General features: G+C 36.7%; 1 protein-coding gene across 2 annotated transcripts in view; it reads right to left on the reverse strand.

Moving 5' to 3' along the window:
* Nucleotides 1-8,355: 8,355 nt before the first annotated feature.
* LOC133526634 (inhibitory POU protein) overlaps nt 8,356-23,987 on the reverse strand; it is a 102,377-nt gene continuing 86,745 nt past the window's right edge. Inside the window, exon 4 of one of the 2 annotated variants that reach the window (XM_061863334.1) lies at nt 8,356-10,484. In XM_061863334.1, the coding sequence (XP_061719318.1) occupies nt 9,780-10,484 (705 nt within the window). In that variant the 3' untranslated portion in view covers nt 8,356-9,779. Of the gene's footprint in view, nt 10,500-23,987 lie in introns of both variants that reach the window. The other variant, XM_061863328.1, reaches the window with a different exon arrangement.

Here is a 23,987-nt window from a genome sequence, read left to right on the forward strand (position 1 = left end):
TGGCCTAGTGGGTAGTGACCCTGCCTACGAAGCCGATGGTCCCGGGTTCAAATCCTGGTAAGGGCATTTATTCGTGTGATGAGCATGGATATTTGTTCCTGAGTCATGGGTGTTTTCTATGTATTTAAGTATTTATATATTATATATATCGTTGTCTAAGTACCCTCAACACAAGCCTTATAGAGCTTACTGTGGGACTTAGTCAATTTGTGTAATAATGTCCTATAATATTTATTTATTTATTTATTCTACCACTGCAAATTAATAGTAGTTTATGTGACTCCTACCTAAATTAATGGAGTAACTGTCAAGTAACATTTCTGTAGACATTTTATGAAATTTTTGCACATTCATGTAAAATTTAAGTAATAAATTGTACCAAAAATGAAAATTTTGGCCAAAATTTCATTTTTGGTACAAGCTTTTATCGCTGACTGTACTTTTCTTTCCACAAGTAACTAATACTCATCGAGACAATTCTAAAAACCCCAAACACAATTAAGTTACGTTGTTTTATCACAGAGTTCCTATGTCCACCCCTTGTCTCCATCATCAGATCAGCTCGATGGTACCGTAATATTGCATTGTCACCCGACTTACATATGTATGCAAATTTTCAGCTCAATCGGAAACCGGGAAGTGGATCAAATTTAACTTGCAAGATTTGATTACAAACAGACTACGGTCAGGTGAAAGTAAATAATAGCTTGTAAAATACGGGAGAACGTATGCATTACTATAGTTACTCAATAAAATTAACGCAATCAAAAGAAACTTGAAGGAACTGTCATAAGAACCATCATTCGACCAACCATTTCTTTACCAACTACCTGAGATAAGTGACAGAAGAAAATAAGGGTTGAAAAAAATACTACTACTACTTCACTGGCTCAGTGACCCAAACATAATCTTGGCCTGACACAGGAGAGCGCCACTCTGCCCTATCCTGCGCCACTTCACGCCAGTTGGCTACTCCGAGGGCGGACAGGTTTTTTAGGGTTTCGTCCGAGCCATTCGGCATTCAGCCACGATTAATTATGTAAAAATATTTTAACCGGCTGTTAAATAGACGATATGTTTCCAATATGATTTAAAATCTAAAGCTCGGATTGGTCTGTGAGTCGATACGCAAACGATAACTTACCCATCTCCTCTTTATTATTATTATGCAAATAAGATGCAAGATGGTGAATTCGAACGAGTATTTTAAAATGTTCGCAGTTGGACTACTGGGTCTAAAGACAACTTCCACCTCATACTGTGATAAAACTGTATATCGCCAAATAACTACGTATCACCGATTAACCAAGATTTGCCGTACCTATATGAAAACACGGCTACGCTGACAGACGATATAGATCGGGTCATTCAGGACGACGCGAGCCTTGACTTGTATTTTCAAGATATTAAAGTTTAGATTTGATTAAACTGCGCGTCATCGTGGATGACATGAACTATAAAGCGTAATAGGGTAATTTAATTCAAAGTTGTACACCACACGCTTTCTTTCAGATTTGGGAGTACTTATTTTATGGAAGGTGGAGGTAAGGAATGGACACTGCAATACCTAGAATACTTGAACAAAAAAATCAAATCATAGACAGCGCACTTCACTTCGTCAATAACGCCTAGGTTCTTATAATAGCTACTCTAGCGCTACTCTGGAGAGGTTTGGAACTATTATTTATAGCTGACAGCTAAGGGCCTACGCTAGCTGACGCGAACGCCCGCCGCGTGCGCACGCACGCGTGTGCTATTTGAAGGTGAAATCCGCCGCACGCGTCCGCTTCAGTTAGCGTTGCTCATACTATTTTTCGTTAACCCGCTCGTCCGCTCCGTCCACCCGCGCTAGCTAGCGGAGGCCCTATTAGTTCCTTTTGCAACAGTTCTACCATAAGAGATTTCACTCCTTTTAATTCCACACTCCATAACTTATTTATTTATTATAATTGACATATATATCTAGGGACGGGCCTTATGGGCAATAAGAATCGGACCAGTACAGCGGTGTCACGCATACGAATTCGAACCAATCGTGCAGTCTAACGCCGCAACGCGATTGGTTGATGAGCTCGCAACCCGCGCGCGATTGATTGCAACTAGGTCCGTTAGACTGCATGATTGGCTCGAATTCGAGAGTGACGCCACTGAACTGGCGTCATTCTTAGTGCCCGTAAGGCCCGTCCTTAGATATATATGTCAATGTTTATTCGGAGAACCAACAGCTATGTATGTATGTATGTATGTAAGTAATAGAGAGCCAATTATAGGTTTCCACCGGTAGCAACAGGTTAACAAACAATTGGTGGTTAACACAAAATTTTACGTGTTATGTGTTTATACTTACGTTATATCTACTCTGAATCAAGAGACGAAATGGGTCATCATCGGGCCGTGCTTAGTGTAGGGTTTCGTAGTTACCATTCTGTCAGAACAGGCCAAACGAGGGCTATTAGTAAGTATCATATAAATTACAAGCATAAGGGACCACCTTTGCAGCGCTTTGTACGTCTTTTTAAGAGGAGAAGATTTGTAATAGCTCAAAAACTTTTGTAGTTTTTATTTTACCGTTCTGCCGCCATGCATGGTTAATGTATTCATGCCAAATTGCAGCTTTCTAGCACTAACGATCACGGAGCAAAGCCGCGGACGGACAGACGGACATGGCGAAACTAGGTTTCTAGAAACTACGAAACCCTAAAAGTGTAATGTGTCGTTTTTTCATAACATAAACTTTGTGTGACGGCATTGGCAACGCAATGGAAAGTATGAAAAATGAATGGAAATTTTAGGATTCTTATTTTTCATATTAAGATCGAAAGAGCTCCTGATTCTGATGAGTAGATATATAAAAATCCGAAAACAGAAATTGTGTACAACTTTGATTTAAACTAACCAACCATATTCTAGATCAAGATATAATGATGATATGGTTTGGACACGTGGAAATAATGAGTGAAAGAAGGCTAACAAAGAGACTGCATAAGGGAGAAGTAGAGGGAACTGGAAGAATAGACCTCGGCGAACTTCTCTGATCAAATCTGGGAAATCCTGAAGAAAGGCCAGGTCAAGAGCACCCTAAACCGACGAGCGTGTATGAGGAATGTTATGAAAGTGAAGGAAGCGAAAGAGGTATGCCAGGATCGTAGCAAGTGGGAATCCGTAGTCTCTGCCTACCCCTCCGGGAAATAGGCGTGATTATATGTATGTACAGTCAACCAATTTGAATCCTAGGCCACTATAGAACCTTGTCGCTTTAACTATTCTATACATGACATGCATCACTCAATAAGCACTGTCGTAGAAGTCATTATGACATGGTTCTACGAGTATAGTGGCCTAGGAATCAAATTGGTTGACCGTATGTGCATATTCTAGGTCTGAAGGCGGAATAAAACCAGGGTTTACTAATATTTCTATTTTCAATTTTTTATTGGTTTCCGAAATAAGATTGTTTCGTTTTATTATCCATAACAATTAATTAATAATGATTGCAAGAATCTAGGCCCTACTTAAACTTATCGCTGATAGAAAATGACAATAAATCAAAATAATAAACTGGCTTAAAATACTCGCATCCAGGTCATAATTGTTAAAAAAAAAACAGTCTAATTGTCTACGCTGTTAAAATCCATTAGTAGGTTGTTTTTTTCACGGTATAATTTTAAACTAAAACTTCAAATTATTGTATATAAATATAACAAATGCAGTTATATACAAGCGAAATAAATGGTGTTTGATAGTTACCGAGAAATTGGTTACATAATATAACCAATTTCTTGGAAATTATTCTCATTCGTGAATGCTTGTCTTTAAATGCGTATTTTAACAAAATATTGCTGGTTAGGGGAGAGTTGGGCAGTTGCGAGCGCTTGATAATATTCAATAAAAATTCAATTGAACAATAAAATGGTAATGGTAATGGTGGTATTAATGGTAGATTTGGTTTTGTCGAAGTTTAGTTAATAATCAGTAATATTATGTATGTAATAAATAAAACTTGTTTCTTGACGTTATTCGATGTTACTTTTATTTCAATTGAGATGAAAAATCTATGTTTTTTACTAACGGATTTTTTTAGCGATTCACAGTCATATATGCGAGAGAGGGACCGTCCATTGTTAAATTATAAGCTTAAAATATTTAATTAATAAATTATAATAATATTTGTCCTTATTAATCGTACACTGTGAATTGTAGGAAATTCGCAACGAGTGGCGATAAATTAAAACACGACCGATGGGAGTGTTTTAAGTCGACATGAGTTGCGAATTACCTATTCGCACATGTATCGTACAACGGTTTACAGTACATATGGCCTTTTAAATGTTCGACACAGTAACGTAATATGCTAATTTTCGCATTAGTGCGGTAAAGTAGCACCATATGTACTGTAAAATAGTTTACAGTTCAATTTAATGTTCTTAAAAAGTATAATGAATGTATTGATATTTTTTTATCAAGTTAATATAAATAATCTAATACGAAAACTACTTAAAAATTATGTAAAAAAAACTTCTTTAAGTAAAAAAATATGAAATTAATGACATATCCCTCTCTTAAAATTAAAAAACAACGTAAAAAACTTAAATCTAAATGTAGAAACAAACTAGGCATTGTTGAATCGAGTTATTTGTTATGAGCTATTGGCCACTTCAGTTCAGTATCACACGAATCCGCCACCAAGAAACCCGCTCCCATACAATTTAAGTTACGCTCTCACTTTAAAACGATACACGACATTACATAAAACTTGTGAACAATGATGTACAGATGTAGTGCATAATTATTTATCGTCATAGTTTTACGGAAACACACGAACTCGAACTCGAGTCTCGGTAACATTTTGACTGAAGTAGCATGATAAATACGAACGTTTCCGAGAAAAATACGATAGAAAACAATCATGCACTACATCTGTAACATATTTATCTGGTTTTTGTTGTAAATGCATTTTAAAATTACGTGTTGGATTATAATGAAACTGCACATACCATGACATGAGTTATAAACAAAAAAGAGCAAAAACAAGTTTTGTATGAAAAACTTTAATTCTTTCTATTTTTACACACTTTTTTATTTATACACTTTTATACACACTTTTATTTAGCTTCAAAGCGTATCTTCTTTGTATAAATCTACATATATATATATATGCTTCAAATCATGTAACTTAAATTTGAACCACTTCCTGGTGTCTGTTTGAGCTGAAATTTGGTATACTTCCGTATTTCCGATGACAATGCAATAGTATGCTAACATGGAGCTGATCTGATGATGCAGTCGGAAGGTAGCCAAATGAACTCTTTGATGGGTAAACGTAAACACATTGAATTTAGACTCATTTGAAAGGTCTCTAGAAGTATTTGATAGACATACAAAAAAGAGAAAGTGTAGTCGGCAATAAAAGTATGTGTCAAAAATTTTATGACGGTTACTTGTTTAAATTGTGATGCTACATAAACTAATTACAGGAATATATATTATCCTATTGTTAGTAGAAAGTTTCAGAGCAATCTATATTCTGTTTTTTTTATTCCGTAGACTAAAATGACATTTCATGTGGTACTAAGAAATGTCATTTCTTACATATGAAACGTCATTTTAGTCTACGGAATAAAAAACAGACCTTAGCTAGTCGTTTTAAAATGAGTGCGTAACTTCATGGCAGCGGCGACGTCGTATGACAACTTAAGTAGTTCGAATCTTTACCATGTTTTCTTACATAAATATGTGTTGGCAGTTAAATAAAGGCAATCTGATTAAAGTGTTTTAATGTACAGTCACGGACTTTAATAGATGAGCCATCTAGGGTTCAAGCTAATTTGGTAGTCAATACTAACGGTATGTAAAGTAAACCCTAATGGCTCAGCAATTAAAGTCCTTGACTGTAGCATTGTTGTCAAATAACTCGTTTCGTTACATCGAAATCTTTGAAATATAATAAATATTAAAAATAATATCACACTAAGTTTCTTTAAGCGTCAAAAAACAATAAAAAAAGGACTAGAATTGTTTCAGATGAAAGCGTTTTACAACTTAGTTGTATACGAGACTTAGTTTTTTGGTTCATTTCAACACGTCAATTTAAAATAGCATTTTATACAATCGTGCTAGAGAGCATTTAAATGAAAAGCTTGATTATATTACTATTGTATACAATGTTTTTTCTACGAGACATCTAAAATAATACTTTTTCTAGTATAAAACCTAAATAATTAAAGAAAATTAGATAACTCAGTAGTACAAAAAACATCGACGAGTGCATAACACATCACTCAGTCGCGCGTTGGTGTCTTTATCACTGGACCGCGGCGCCATGTATTTGGTCCATTTTAATATAGTTTACTGCAGCGTTTGTTTATAAATATTATAGTTAAGTGGGAATTACAATTCAAACGCAATTATTTTTTTTTTATTACATTATTGTTTTTAAATATTGACTATGATAAACTGTAGGTTTTTCCTTTTACTGAGTAAGAACTCTGCTTTGACAAGATTTTATTTGGCCTTCTGACTAATTTATTTTACTGGCAAGACTCGACAACAGATGTTGAAAATGTACTGAATGTCATCCAATGTCACCAATGTAAACAAGAAGAAATGATTTCGCAATTTTAAACGATTATACCACAAAAATACACCTAGATTGTCAAAGATGCAAGAAAAAATATTTTGAATACAATAAAACATTTAACTACATAAAAGGGCGAAGGAATGCCTTGGAGGATTTAACAACTGGAGTCACCTTTAAGAGGTTACCTCTCTGTCGAAAACCACGGCCAATGCCATATGTACTCATAGTGTTGTGTTCCTGCCGGTGAGTAAGGTTGCCAGAGCTCAACGAGGGGGGGTATAGGGTCGGCAACGCGCATGTAACTCCTCTGGAGTTGCAGGCGTACATTGGCTACGGAGACTGCTTACCATCAGGCGGGCCGTATGCTTGTTTGCCACCGACGTAGTATAAAAAAAAAGTATTGTATAGACTGACGTTTATCTGACATGGCTATTTGTACGTTACATACAAATAGCCATACATTTGACGTGCCTCTCCTCCGCAAAAATGGGCAGACTTTTTGTTCAGAAAATTACAGACAAGGCGTCTTCAGAAGATTGCGAATTAGTCTTTGTCGCTACCGGTACTGACATTTTATATGATGTACCCACTTTATTGCCATATGTCATATAAAAATAAATAAATATTATAGGACATTAATTACACAAATTGACTAAGACCCACAGTAAGCTCAATAAGGCTTGTGTTGAGGGTACTTAGACAACGATATATATATATATATATAATATATAAATATTTATAAATACTTAAATACATAGAAAACACCCATGACCCAGGAACAAATATCCATGCTCATCACACGAATAAATGCCCTTACCAGGATTTGAACCCGGGACCATCGGCTTCATAGGCAGGGTCACTACCCACGAGGCCAGACCGGTCGGCATATGTAACTAAGCTGCTTTTAGAAACGCTATTTCAGGGCCAAATAAAATTTTGTAGGCGCTGCATGAGATTCCACTGCTGCGTAGACTTGAGGCTGAGATCATATTATATGAGTAACATTTCTTAGTCTATTTTTTTTCAGTTTTTGCGTATTTTTACATAAAGAATATTTAAAAAAAGTAGTAGACGTATTTTTAGTTAGTCTCGTGTACAACTGCCTGACTTAAAACATTATTTGGTAGTTTCAGTAAGACAATAGATTACTATCAGTTACAATAATTACCGATGTCTAAATTGCACGTGTTGATTACTTATTTAGATTCTATATTTACAAAATATCTTTTAAAAATACTATTTATAATTCGCAAACTTTTTTACTTTTTTTTTAGTTTCTTAAGCTGTCTCGAACTGGATTCATGCTTATAATCTTTAATGAATATTGATGGAAATTCTCTTTCTTTATAATCGTGCAAATTGAGTTCTTATCATTTCCGATGAAAGCATATAATATATTTCATTTTATGCGTTATTAAATTAAATTATACATAAACACAATTTGAACATGCCATACAGTTTTTGGAAGAATATACAAAGAAAACTTATTACCGGACTACCATCGTACATTGACAAACGCAAAACGAAAATATTAATTCGAGAGTGAATAGACATATTTTAGGTAAGCATGTTCCATCCTGGACCGCATCGGCACTTTCCATCAGGTGAGATTGTGGTCAAATGCTTTTCGTAATAAATAAAAAATACGTATCAGAATGACAGATGTCACGAAAAATCACTATTTTCATACATTATTTAGTTACGATTGGTGCTTTCTATCAAGGACCGTAAACCCCCCCCATAAACACATATAACACACACAACAACATAACACAACATAACACAACATAACATGAAGTATAGTGTCATGGAATTGTGCACGGTACGCAATTGCCCGACTTTACCCTAAATCTTGCTTCTTCAAAGGTGATCAGGTACAATTCCATTTAATATAGGACATATAAAGTATGATATTTCGTTGAAAGTTTGTCGTTTCATTAATATTTCATTGTAGAAATGTAATGTGGATAAGGCTGTGCCCATGCGGCATTAAGCGGAGCGTTATAAGAAAAATCAGTGAACACGTTTTCTTAACAATACCAACATTATAACAATAAGCTTTAAGTTGTTAAATTTGGTGAACCAGATACATCAAAGTTTAATTTGATATTTAATTGAATATTGACTACATCACATTTTTATCCTCTGTCCACTCAGAGGATTTGAATATTTTCGACATATCAAAATTGTATTTTTCTGGGCTTGTTTTGATATTATTGCCATAACGATTTGTCAAGTAAGAAAACTTCCATCAAATGTCCGGAGATTTGGCCTCAAAACTATCATACACTTATTTTTGGCATGCTTCAAATCAACGGCACGAATCCTGCATTGTACTAACTCACTTGAATTATATAACTATTCTAAATGCCTATTAGATCGAAATGTGTTATTTACAAATGAAATTTTAAAACTATTTTGGCTAAATGTCACTAGTAACTTCTTAAGCTAATTTAATTGTGCCTTTCGTGAAATGCTTTTTTATATTAAATGATCGTTAAACCATGAACTACTGGATACTATCTACAACTAAAATCGATAGTATATCCTTAATTAATCTTTGTACAGTTTTATAGTCAGAACAGAACTAACGAATTGATCGAATTTTATCGAATCGGGCAAGTAATATGTAGACTTTATACTAATATATAACATTAACATTTCTTTTGTGTTTCGTTGCGATTTAGTTAAATTTTGTTCACGCTTTTGCATCTAGTAAGGCTTCGTCTGACATTTTACTTGTCCAATCCACGCACGGTTCGAGCGGAGAGCGGATCGCTCCCGCCCCGCTACCGCCTGTGGCCGGCGCCACTATCGACGCCACACGGCGTTCAAGTTACTTTAACATTAAACACAGAATATTGATATTTGCAAGGCACATTCTCTTTAAAATCCTGAATTTCAATTTTTCATGTACAAGATGTTAGTAAAACATCAAAACGGCAGAAATTATACGATGAAGCGACCTCTAGTTACTGTAATGATATGTATATAATCGAATATATACCCTGTGTCTCGAAAAATATAATATGAGAATACAAAAGGAGCTACGCTACAAATTGAGATGTGTTAAAGGAATGAGATCGAAACGATTATTGCTCACGAGTAGTTTATCCCAGGGGGAGACCGGGTAAGATGACGCGGGCGGCTAGTACCCGTACCCGGTACCCGGGTAGAGCAGCGCCGCGCCGCCTCCCCCCGGTCAGTGCTGCGCGGCGAACTTCATCCGCTTCTGTTTCTGCCGCTGATTGCAAAACCACACCCTTACCACATTCTTCTTCAAATCGAGTTTCTCCGCGATCGCTGCTATTTTCTCACCAGATGGGCGTGGTTGGACAGCGAAGTACGCTTCGAGGCTTCTCTTCTCTGGTGCTGCTATGGATGTACGTTTGCGTTTCTTCTCGCCAGCCGGTAGGACGCTGGGCGCGTCGGGGTCCCGTCTTTTGTTCTTCGCTTGGGCCTCCGCTTCTTCCAACCATGCTTGCAGTATCGGTTTTAGAGCGATCATGTTATTGTGACTTAAGGTAAGGCTTTCAAAGCGGCAAATAGTGCTTTGGGAGAGCGCTCCAACACCAGGTAGCTTCAAGTTAGCTAGTGCTTTCCCGACGTCTGCTTGGGTGACTCCCAATTTAATCCTTCTCTGTTTGAATCTCTCTGCAAAAGCTTCAAGCTCTCTTGGATCTGTGTCTGTATCTGGATGGAGAGCGGCGGAAGGATGAGCTAGATGAGCTGGTGGTGCATGCCCTAAGGACCCTGCGTGGTGATGGTGATTCATGACATGGTTCATCCCGTAGCCGTGTAGCTGGTGATGTGGTGGTGCGACCTCCCCCATCGGGGCCAGTGTGGTCATGGAGGAGGAGCTGAGCGGGTCCAGCATGTCCAGGCTCTCCATTCCGTGGTGGCCCATCTGTGAGAAGAAATGCTTTTTGTAATTCGTTTTATCGTACTGTCAATAGCTATGGCATTGGTTTGGAAGATGGCTTAATTTATTACTTATTGTATGGTACATTATAGAATAAAAGAGTCGTGGTAATTAACGGGGTTTCTTTAAAATTTGTTGTGTATATTTATTGTGACCCATGAATATGGAGTAAGTATACATATACAGCATTTTTATCTACATCTATATCATAACCTAATAATATATTCAGAAACGAACAAACGTGTAGGGCTATTATGGTCGGTGTTTTATCATCTGTCATCATGCCTGTCACGTTCTAACAAGGTAACAAGTATGCAAGTGCGAGAGTGACGCATAATATGACAAGTGATAAAAATGCGACCATGATACCGCCGCTGTATATTATGTAGGTGCATCGTTATTTTGACTTTATCGACAACCGATTCCTTAATTACGTTCAAATTTAGAACATCTCCGAGAAACAAAGAAATTTGATTGGGCCTCTATTCTAATACGAGTATCAGTCGAGATGACGTTTTATTAGAAATGAAGTGCCAGTTGTAAACAATTTTGACAAATTTTGCATGTTACTTGATATCGAACGATATGGCAGTCGGCCACGACTCTAGTTTGTCTCTGAAAAAAAAAAACAACGGATGCGTGGCATGCGCGAAAAAGTTTGCATTACCGCCATTTTGATGTTTAATTAGCAGCTTCCTCGCTCAATGCATCAGTCTAACGATCCAGCGAGGAAATGCTGCCAGCGTATTCGGTACTATGCCGCAGGGGCCATTTTTAAGATTATTTATGTTTTATTTTAGATTTAATTTAGTCATATTTTAGTTTTACTTTACTTATAGTTTTTATTATTAATTCTAATAGTTATTTTATATCATAATTGTATTTCTTTGTAATCATTTGAATAAAAACTATTGCATAGCTCTAAAAAAACTAAAAGGATTAAATTTATCATAATATATCAAATGGTATTGTAAGTATAGTTGGTCAAACCAATTTGTCAGTAAAAAAGAACAAATAATATACTCATCGTTTTCTTTTGGGTGCTAGTACTAGTGTAAGACAAAGATAGTATGATTATCTCTATGTTTCAAATGAGATAGTCCTTTGACAAACTATATAAAATGAATGATGCTTATGATTTATGATATTGAATCAGATAAAGCAGTTTATATTACTGTACAAAATTATCGTGTGATCCTATTATGAAACTCATTTCATTCGTTTCATAAACCCACACTCGTATTTTAACGCCTTTCATTATGTAGCTGTCACATAAACCACTATCAAAACATTGCAAACCGATAAGTGCAGACCCAGAATCAAATGTATTTTATGTTTATTTTTAATAAGTCAATAAATAATTTATGTTTATTTTTAATAAGTCAATAACTAATAATAATAATAAATAACCACGGCTAAGGTAGTTTCGTTTTCGTTTATAGAAATAATTATAATAAATATGGTGACGTTTCAAAGTTCAAACATTCGTCCGCCATATTGTCATTTTTGACAGGTTAGGCATCGAAGGCACAGATCCATCCGGCATTCAGCCACGATTGATAATGGTGTAAAAAATATTTTAAACGGCTGTTAAATTAATCAAATTTAATAATTTTAAACATAAACAAAAATATTAAATTATAAACGTCAGTATTTTTAAACTAAAACTCATTTATATCTTCTTGGTTCGTATGAATTAGTGACAGTTAAAATATGCCCATGGGCATAGCGAAATAAAAAAAATAAAATAAACGCCCATGGACATAATGTAGCTCATTCCATCTCAGTATGCTGGCATACAATAACACATTTTACGAGCAAGTGTGATGAAAAAGAATACACTCAGATCGGACCGACACCCCTCATACCACGCGAAATAAATTTTGGACTAGTTTGGTATTGTACAGTCGAGGAAATTGATTCTTTAGCAGGTTGTGGCTCACTTTACACTGGAAAGCTCATAGCATAAGTATGTACAACGAAATTTACTTGAACCGCAAATTGCTAAAGAATCAATTTCCTCGACCGTACAATAAATAGCAAGCCAACGTGCACAAAACACCTCTGTAATTGGAAGTGTCTATAGTCTACGCTGCTCGCTTACCATCGTATGTGTGCTAGGTATAAAAGAAGACAGATCGGCCACCGACACTCCGTAGATACATCACGCCAAAGTTATTTTCATCACACTTGCTCGAAAAAGATCTTATTACATGCAGGTGTACTGAAGGACAAAAGCCTATTTTGTTCCCGCGGGAGTTATGGATTGTCAAAAAAAAGCTATAGCTCCCTAGGGAGCTATAGCTTTTATTTTAATTAACTCACTTATTAATACAATTAATACAAACCAAGGAGCATAAATGAGTTTTACTCGTAAAATACTGACGTTTATAATTTAATATTTATGTTTATGTTTAAAATGATTAAATTTGATTAATTTAACAGCTGTTTAAAATATTTTTACATAATTTTCAATCGTGGCTGAATGCCGAATAGGTCTGTGCCTAACCTGTCAAGAAATTACAAAATGGCGGATGAACGTTTGATATTTCACCGTATTTAAGAATTATTTCGCTTAAAATTTAATTTTTTTCTTCGCAAGTGTGATGAAAAACTCCGTAACTCCGGGGGTAAAATATTGCAAACTCGGGTCTTTAATTCCCTCCAGCCTGCGGCTGTCGGTAATCACCATCCTCGTATCTAAAATTTCACTTACCCCCCTCGTTGCACAATGTACTATTTTTAAGAATTTTAATATTATTAAATAGCAAGCAACATACATTAGACCATGTGAAATAGGAAGCGTCTATAGTCTACGCTGTCCGCTTACTATTGTATGTGTGCTAGGTATAAAAGAAGACAGATCGGCCACCGATGCTCCCTCAGAACACTAACTCTGACATACAACCCCCTAGGGACGGGTACAAAATTACGGACTTACGGCTTGTCGATGCCACTAGGTAACTAATGGCGGGTTGGAATTGTTTTCTTGTGGTTAAGATGGCTAAAGAGCATAGTGGATGACCACTTCTTCATGCAAACGTAATCTCCATTTTCCTCTATACTGACTGTTGTGGCTCCTACCAACGAAGGGGAAGCGGGGACCGTACACCGCTAAACCCGTTGTCCCATGTTCCGCGCCCCCCGCCGAATTATAGTTCATTAGTATCGTTTGTCGTTTTTTAGATTTTTTGTTATTATTTGAGTTAGGAGCGAAATACAAATTTCATGCAAATTTATAAAGTCTCCTATAGTTCGTTTTAGAATTGGAAAAAAGGTAACAATCTTGACATGACTTTTTATCGAAAAAACGGTTTAAAAAAATCAGTAACTATTACTTATGAATAATTAATAGAATCAGGCGTTACTTTGCGGAAATCCATGCTAATTAAAGCAAGAAATATTACTTTGCTAATCCGCGAGAAAATAACGTGTTAGTCAATCAGTGCTAACCCGTTATACTTACTTGCGTATTTTTACATGCAATTAATGTTCCCACCCTCCCACCGCAAAAATAAATACGCCAATAAATATAACAACCCACCACCAAAAATAAAATAAAAACTCTATAGTTACTCTATAGTACTTACAGTTACTTATGAAAGCAATAGAAAGTTAATGATCGAATATGATTTAATAATTGTTATATATTTGCGTGCCTTATTTTACTAAAGTGTTGTGATACGTCAAAATCGCGTACCTTCTTTCTAATGCTAGAAAACGTCTCTTATAATATACTAACTTGGCAATGTGAGACGAAGAACAAAATAAAACGATAATTCGCTTATCGATGATAACTATTTAACTTTAAAGTAGTTGTATCGAATAATATATCTAGCTAGAATATATCACAATTCCAATAGGGTTGTTTCCATCTACAAATCTTAGGGCAGAATTGTATCCCAATAAATTCTTTTGGATTATAAGAACATGTTAAACTACTTTTAGGGGACCTGTAATGACCATATATTTGTAAATATTGAAATTAAAATATCTTTTGGCACACGTCACGTGACCAAACTCGAAACGTCATTGAAGATTCTGATGACGTCACAACTCTCGGATTGACACTGTTGACAGTTAGGGGATAAAGAACAAATGACAAATGTCAGTTGACAGTTCGTATCTTCTACGTGTGTATGTAGTTATGTGTCAAACCGTAAACTGTGACGTCACACAATTTTCAAAGAGCGTTTTGGGCGCGAAAGCATCTGTCAAAATATATTTTGTTAATTTAACATATTTAAGCCGTTTTTAGTATAAAAGTTGAATTTTGGGGCAACTTTTAGTTAATATAGAACGTAATACAAGCGTTTCAAAAAATTGGAAACAACCCTATTAAGCCAACAACAAAAATACAGCTAATTTCTACAAAAAGCGTCCGTTGCAATTCCCCATAAAACAATGCCGTGCTCATCACTGAACGATACATAAGCATAATAGGCAGAAAATCAGAGTTAATGGCGTCCTCTCGACTCGATTGTCCAACATATGGGCACAAACACTCGAAAACAGAACAATGTATACTTTCAACGATCAACGTCACACGCCCCATACAAAATAAGTGTTTGCGCACAAGGGGAGGGTAATAGGACGAAAAATAATGCATTTATTCTGCCGCGGTAATCTGCTTTGATCTGGTATGATCCGGTTTTGGGAATAATTATTCATATAGTTCGTTGGTTTGGGGGGCGTTTTTGATGTAAATGTGAAATTAATAAAGTTTATGATGCTTTTAATCTGGACCCGGGTATGTCCTTAAACTACGTCCACAAGAGAGGTTTGGGCATTGTGAATGTCATCTCGCTCTGTGTGGTAGGGCACAGCACAGCGGATGTCATTCCAGATCTAGAGCAGAGCCCAACTGGGGAAGTACCTCCACCTTACAGAAAATCGCAGCCAAATAACACTAGACCCTACTCATAGTGTTGTGTTCCTGCCGGTGAGTAAGGTTGCCAGAGCTCAACGAGGGTGGGAGGGGGTTAGGGTCGGCAACGCGCATGTAACTCCTCTGGAGTTGCAGGCGTACATAGGCTACGGATACTGCTTACCATCAGGCAGGCCGTATGCTTGTTTGCCACCGATGTAGTATTAATGATATAAGGGTTAGTTTTTACACTAACTTTCCACCGATTTGTACGGCTACCACTGCTTTGAAACTGACGTATTCGCTAGTGTAACTTACAAACATACAAACAAATATTTATTCAGCAAATAGACCACAGGGGCACGTTTACATGTCAAATTATTACTATCATAAAAATAACACAATAAGGTAGAAGTACCTACTAGTGCTCGACGCTGCACTAGTCACCGACATGGGCACTTTATTTCATGGAAATATAGGTTAAATTTGAACAACGAAGATTTTTCTGTATTCTGTCATGATTTATATATGTTCACATTTAAGATAGCAGTTAAATAATAATTAAACTGTGACAACATTATTATGTTACCCCGATTAATACAGGGGTAATTGGGAAAATAACGTACTGTTGGCAACACGGTAGTTTTAGCAAGTGGTGGGGACACGGTAAATGTTGAACAGGCTCGTTCACTTGGGTTGAGGCCGTCAAAGAGGACGCATCGTAATGAACTGGTTAGGTCAGAGTACCTGCAAGTATCCCGATTGTTGTAGTAGTAATAGTTTAGAGTAACCATGCGAGAAGAAGCACTATAATTCGAACTTAATCCTTGTCACTTTGACATAAAGTGCCCATGTCGAGTACTAGTGCAGCGTCGAACACTAGTACTTTTACCTTACAATTACAAATATGGAATCAATTAAATATTAGATACTTTATTAGAGATGTATACAGTTAATGTGGAATGACACACGACGCAATAAGAAAGCCTATGTGGGTAATGAGTTAATAACCAATGCATACGCGTTTCATACGACGTTTTTCAACACAATTGCGAGGAAAAAACAAAACTTATAATTTTTTTTTTGTCTTTTGACAAACCACAGTAAAAGTACATTTTGTCAAAATGGTGGTTTACAGTTTTAACATCGAATAATTGCACCAAAGCGTGCTGGGCTTGTAGGACGAATAAGTATTCGTCAGTTCATTGAAGTAAGCTACCAATACGTTTTCAAAGAAAGACTGGGCGTTTTTGCTGATTTTTCATTGAATAAAAGTTTCATATGCCGCCAATTATTTTTCACCCGATTTTGATGGTAAAAGGCTATCGTTCTCGGCTCCTGCCTCTATTAGTATTACTGGCAGCGTCAATTTTATGTGTTCTTCATTTTCAATGATAGAAAATGACATTTTCGTCAATATATACACTAAAAACATGCAAAACTATTCCAATTTGATGACAAATACGGAAAATGGCTGGCGCGTTTTTTTTTAACACACGATTCCAATGCGCGAGCAAGGCAAAGGCGCGAACGAAATCAACAAGCAGCCAATTATTATTTTTTTAAAGCTAATATTTTCGTGTTTCTATTCGACGGATGGAGATCAAATCGATAAAATGTTATATTTATTCAGGACCTAGCGTCGCGCCTTATAGATGCCACAGGTGACCAGAGGGCTGGCCAGTATTTTGCTCAAAGGATAAGCATTGCCATCCAACGTGGCAATGCGGCCAGCCTTCTGAGCACACTGCCCATCGGCAGCGACTTGGGAGACGTTTTTTTTTTACTTTAAGTTTATTTGTAGCCTTTTTTATTATTATTAAGTTTATTTATAGTTTATTGTTATATTCATTAATGTAATTTACGAGATAATTTAATCTATAAATCCTGTTTGGTGTGATAAAACCTCTGCCATTCCGCCATCCCGTTCTCTCTGCCATTGTCTTGAGCGTCTCACACGTCACTTCTCTGATTTCCTCTTTGGTTTTATCCAAAAAAAAACACGTCACGGTCTTCCCCTGCCTTTTTTTCTATTCTTCCTTCAATTATAGATTTAATATAAGTTGAACTTACTTTTTTTTTTATATACTACGTCGGTGGCAAACAAGCATACGGCCCGCCTGATGGTAAGCAGTATCCGTAGCCTATGTACGCCTGCAACTCCAGAGGAGTTACATGCGCGTTGCCGACCCTAACCCCCTCCCACCCCTCGTTGAGCTCTGGCAACCTTACTCACCGGCAGGAACACAACACTATGAGTAGGGTCTAGTGTTATTTGGCTGCGGTTTTCTGTAAGGTGGAGGTAGTTCACCATTTGGGCTCTGCTCTAGATCTGGAATGACATCTGCTGCGCTGTGCCCTACCACACAAAGCGAGATGACATTCACAATGCCCATACCTCTCTTGTGGACGTAGTTTAAGGACGTACCCGGGTCCACTGTGGTTACTGTGGGACTTAGTCAATTTGTGTCATAATGTCCTATAATATTTTTTTATATTTTTATATAAGTATCGTGCCGTATGTTTCCCCTTCTGTTTTCGATCGTTCTCAACAGTGATCTCTTCTCACCTCTTCTTCTTCCTCGCGTTGTCCCGGCATTTTGCCTCGGCTCATGGGAGCCTGGGGTCCGCTTGAAAACTAATCCCAAGATTTGGCGTAGGCACTAGTTTTTACGAAAGCGACTGCCATCTGACCTTCCAACCCAGAGGGTAAACTAGGCCTTGTTGGGATTAGTCCGGTTTCCTCACGATGTTTTCCTTCACCGAAAAGCGACTGGTAAATATCAAATGATATTTCGTAGGTACATAAGTTCCGAAAAACTCATTGGTACGAGCCGGGGTTTGAACCCGCGACCTCCGGATTCCAAGTCGCACGCCCTTACCACTAGGCCACTAGCGCTTTTTTTTTATCTCTTCTCACCTACCAAATCTAATACTTCCGTGTTTGTTTTCCTCTCTTTCCAGCTTATACCCTCCATTCTTCTCCAAAGGGGTAATAATATTCATATATCACAACACCAATTGTAGAAAAGTACCTCCACATAGCCCCTAGTAAAAGTGCCATTTAAACAGCACTTGCGGCTCGCAGGTGAATCCTTGCCCCGCTGTCCCCACGATGGGGTGAGCTGGTGAGCATGTCACCGATGTGCGCCATGCTCCCCCGTGGATTGAGGGAGGGGACGTTATCGATAATATCGATACGATAAATGAATATTTAACTAGAATCCATCTAAGTTATCGTTGCACCGACGTGATTGGAACAAATAAAATAGGTATAATTTAACTGTGGTGTCAAATGTTATAATTAAGTATCAATAAAAAAAATCTGAAATGTGACGAAATTCTGATACTGTTAGCAGCGAATAGAGCCAATATACAGTGCATGTACACCTGTATAGGTAGAATCTTGGAGAAACTAATTCAAAATATTGTACCAAACACCTACTTATGTAACCCAATATTCATATGCAAATAAATCATTCAGTCATTCATGACTATGAAATATTTATCTTGTTATCTTGGTCTGACTATAAAGTAGTATTATTTTATTTTATACGTATGTAAGATTTACCTACTTTACTCTTTACGCTTGTTGTTACATAGTTTTGAACTTGCATTGCATTTCAATTTCCGTGCATTTTTAACTTTATTATGTACAAGTAGCTATATTTTTTTATAACTGCAATAATTATTTGTAATTTTTATATAGATTGTTTATAGCCTAGTTTCGAAAAACTGAGATTAATGTCTAGCATAATATTAATGTAACTTATATCTCACATGTTTGTCATTTGGCAGTATGAAAACAAATTTATTCAAAATAAATTCACACCACCTCAATAGTGAGATTAGTACTGATATTTATGTCGTATTAAAAAAAAAGTCCTGAAAAATCCCTCACAATGGTATATAATATTGCAATAGCCTAGCTAGGATGACACTTGTTTGCACCGTAGCGAGCTAAACGCTATCTGTATCTCTATCACTCTTCCTTATAAGTGCGATAGAGAGAGATAGTGTTTCGTTCGTTACGGCGCAAACGTAATTTTAAAACGTGTTAAAGCTTAAATCCATTATATTCAGTAAGTGATTTTTTTTACATAGCTGTATAATTTATTTTTCCATATTTGACATTGTTTTTGTTTCTTATTGATTTTATTTTATTTTTATTTTATTATGGTTTTTCTATAATATCTGGCTTTTCAAGTAAATATTTCCTTTTTATAATTGTTGCTATCTGGAGTATTATGTTATTTTTAGTCATTATTAGAATTTATTTTTGATGATCACAATATTAGATTCATATAAGCGCTGGTGGCCTAGCGGTAAGAACGTGCGACTTGCAATACGGAGGTCGCGGGTTCAAACCCCGGCTCGTACCAATTAGTTTTTCGGAACTTATGTACGAAATATCATTTGATATTTACCAGTCACTTTTCGGTGAAGGAAAACATCGTGAGAAACCGGACTAATCCCAACAAGGCCTAGTTTACCCTCTGGGTTGGAAGGTCAGATTGCAATCGCTTTCGTAAAAACTAGTGCCTACGACAAATCTTGGGATTAGTTGTCAAGCGGACCCCAGGCTCCCATGAGCCGTGGCAAAATGCCGGGACAACGCGATTAAGAAGAAGAAGAAGAATATTAGATTCATATAAATTGTCATGAATGTAATTCGTAATGCATGTTGTGTAAGAAATAAATCTGAATCTGAATTTGTAAAACATATCGATATTTTCCTTTCTATATACCGATATTTGCCCCTCCCTACACCTGATCGCTATTAGATATTAAATAAATTATATTCCGTTAATAGTGATTTGTATCACAACGTTATGATTTGGACAAGTGGCCGAATTTACAGAGGGTGTGGCCACGAAACAAGCGACTGGGCAATAACTGCGAAAATCGATGTTCGTCAATTGCGGGCATTTTTCTCTGTCACTCTAATTACGTCTTAGCGTGAGTAAAAGAGAAAGATCCCGTTATTTGCGAATTTCGCTTTTTGCGGATGATTATTGTTATTATCATTGGGGAATCGGATAAGAACCTCGAAAGCCCTAGGAACTGTCAGAATTTTGAATGTGAAATTGCCATAGGTAAATTTGAACATATAGATATTGAATGGCGATTGAAATTATACATTTCACTGAATATTTTAATAACAAAATATGCAAATTGAATGTAATAAACTATCAGATTATTTATTATGAGAAATTAAAAATATTTTATTATTTATTTATTTAATAGTATGGCATTTTATATACATTGAGGGCAATCAGAGTGTAGCCTTGAGGTTGCTAAGTCAGGCAACCAGGTCAGGTGTCAGTGTATAGGTCCTCAGCAGGCCCAGGATATGAGTGGAGTGGGCAGCGTTGGAAGATATGTTCGATGGTCTGCTCTTCCTCTCCGCATTCGCAAAGTGGGGAAGCCGTCCTATCCCGTCCCGTCGCCATCCCCATTTGTGTAATATTTTATGGAAATTTATGAGTTAATTTTTAGGGTTCCGTACCCCGAAGGGAAAAATCGGAACCCTTATAGGATCACTTTGTTGTCCATCCGTCCGTCTGTCTGTCTGTCAAGACCCTTTTTCTCAGGAACGCGTGGAGGTATCAAGCTGGAGGCAAGGTATCAATTTATATCAAATACTCAGGTCTACTGTCCCTTAGAGCTGTGAAAAAATCAAACTTCTAAGCCAACGCAATCAAAAGGTACAGCCGTTTATGCCGCAAATTTTCGACACTCGCAAGGGAATCAAAAACCTACAGGGTACTTCCCGTGAACAAAGAATCTTGAAATTTGGTACGAAGCAACGTCTTATAGCACATATAATGGAATAATTGCGAAAACCGTAAATTTTTAGTTACATCATAAAATAAAAATATAATAATTGACATGACCCGATTGTCGTGATGGGTGAACTTTTACTTATATACCTACAGGTTTGTACGGAACCCTCGGTGCGCGAGTCTGACTCGCACTTGGTACAAACATTAATTAATAAACCTAACGGAAAAGGATCAATAACTGGTGCATTTTTGAACAATTCTTAACTCCTGTATATAATGTATGTATGTATGTATGTATATACTTTATTGTACATAGAAATAAAAAAACGAAAAACACAGTTACAGAGTAAATTAAATACAACAATGGCGAACTTATCCCTGTATGGGATCTCTTCCAGTTAACCTTTGAGGAAATGAGTAAAACAGAAGTAACGGTGAATGAATGACAAACACAAACAAAAGTGTACAATCACTGAAATTAATGAAATGCACGTTTTGAATACACATTGATACAAATATACATAGATAGAAAAATAACCATAAAATAATGCATACATATATATATAAATAAAAATAAATAAATATTCAATATATAATATAAATAAATATGAATTCGAACGAATTTATAATAATGATAGCTAGTGAAACCGCTCATGAACTCGGTAGTTTCGTGGCCCCACGGCCCCTAGGGTTGACAAAAATGATGAGTGCGTTATTATTAGTGCGCGTGAAATAACGCATGCGATCCCTTATGTTAGGGTCCTGGGCTTTCGTGTAATGACACTTATGCATACATGTTGACGAACAAATAAGCGTTACGTGCGAAAGTTTTAAAGTGTTTATATGAATTTCCATTTTTACTGTTTTAGTATATATTATTATACGAAATGAAGACTTTCCCGAATGAAGGTTGAGGGAGGCGATGGCTGAGATACACGTCATACTCGTGAACGGGTGCTGTTTGTGGAGACCGGTCTGTTTAAGCTTACACGGGGTACAGGTTATGTTAAAGTATGTAACTTTACTTTTGAGTGACATTAACGTGAGACACTTCATTCGGTTCTTGTCTGTTTTAATTTTTTTGTCTTTTAATTATTTATATAAGAATTCAAGCCTTGGCGACCCTCTACATCTCTAAGGATAATTTAATATATATTTTTATATTTTATCTCTGACACTTAGAGACTTATACATCTCTAAAGAATTTTAGTATTTTATGGTTTTATTTTTTTATCATAGTTTTTTTTTGTGTAATTTGACATTTAGAGACAGTATACATCTCTAATAAAGTATTTATTATTTCATAGATTCGATATTTGTAATTGTTTTTTTTTTTTTTAATTTATTGTTTGTAAAAATGGACATGTAAAAGTGCCCCTGTGGCCTATTTGCTGAATAAATGTTTGATATAAAGGGTTCTTAGTTGAGTACGGAACTCTAAAGAAAACAAAATTATGCACAGGAAACATGCGTAAATGATGACTTACGCTAGAACAGTCCGGGTCATGGCCGAGGCGTCTAACATTTCGTTTTCTATGACGGGTAATCAGTGGTCACGTGATGCTTTATATCTATAAAACGAAGTTCGCCGGACGATATCGGCCTGTCAGTTATTCGCAAAAGCTGACATTCGCGTATAGCTGGCAAGCATTGACATATATCTATGGACAGACTTTACGGGCACTAAGAATGGCGCTAGTTCAGTGATCTCACTCACGAATTCGAGCCAATCGTGCAGTCTAACGCAACTAGTTGCGACTAATTGCTTGCGTGATGCGAACTCATCAATCAATCGCGTTGTGGCGTTAGACTGCACGATTGGCTCGAATGCGTGTGCGTGAAACCACTGTACTGCCGGGCTAAGATGGTCGGTTTTTTATCATCTGTCATCATGTCTGTCACGTTCTTACAAATAGGTAAGTGTGAAAGTGACGCATGACATGACAAGTGATAAAAATGCGACCATGATACCGCCGCTGGCCCCGTTTGCTCTTAAGGCCTGTCCTTAGAATGCTGACAGGCCGATATCGTCCGGCGAACTGGTAATCGGTGGGCCCCTTACGTCCTTAACGGTTACTAACACGAAAAAGTTTCCTACTATTTCGAACACACGCACGTGTTAGAAATAGTATCAAATATCAATATCAAACATTTATTCAGCAAATAGGCCACAGGGGCACTTTTACATGTCCATTTTTACAAACAATAAAAATTACAAAAAAACAATTACAAATATGGAATCGATGAAATAATCAATACTTTATTAGAGATGTATACTGTCTCTAAATGTCAAATTACACAAAAAAACTAAGAAAAAAAAAAAACCAACAAATACTAAAATTCTTTAGAGATGTATAAGTCTCTTAAGTGTCAGAGATAAAATATAAAAAAAGACATTAAATTATCCTTAGAGATGTAGAGGGTCGCCAAGGCTTGAATTCTTATATAAATAATTAAAAGACAAAAAATTAAAACAGACTCAAAAGTAAAGTTACATACTTTAACCCGTTGAACCCGGGTATGTCCTTAAACTACGTCCACAAGAGAGGTATGGGCATTGTGAATGTCATCTCGCTCTGTGTGGTAGGGCAAAGCACAGCGGATGTCATTCCAGATCTAGAGCGGAGCCCAACTGGGGAAGTACCTCCACCTTACAGAAAATCGCAGCCAAATAACACTAGACCCTACTCATAGTGTTGTGTTCCTGCCGGTGAGTAAGACTGCCAGAGCTCAACGAGGGTGGGAAGGGGTTAGGGTCTGCAGCGCATGTAACTCCTCTGGAGTTGCAGGCGTACATAGGCTACGGATAGTGCTTACCATCAGGCAGGCCGTATG

This window comes from Cydia pomonella, chromosome 1 (genome assembly GCF_033807575.1).
Source record: "Cydia pomonella isolate Wapato2018A chromosome 1, ilCydPomo1, whole genome shotgun sequence".
NCBI classification, from domain to species: domain Eukaryota; kingdom Metazoa; phylum Arthropoda; class Insecta; order Lepidoptera; family Tortricidae; genus Cydia; species Cydia pomonella.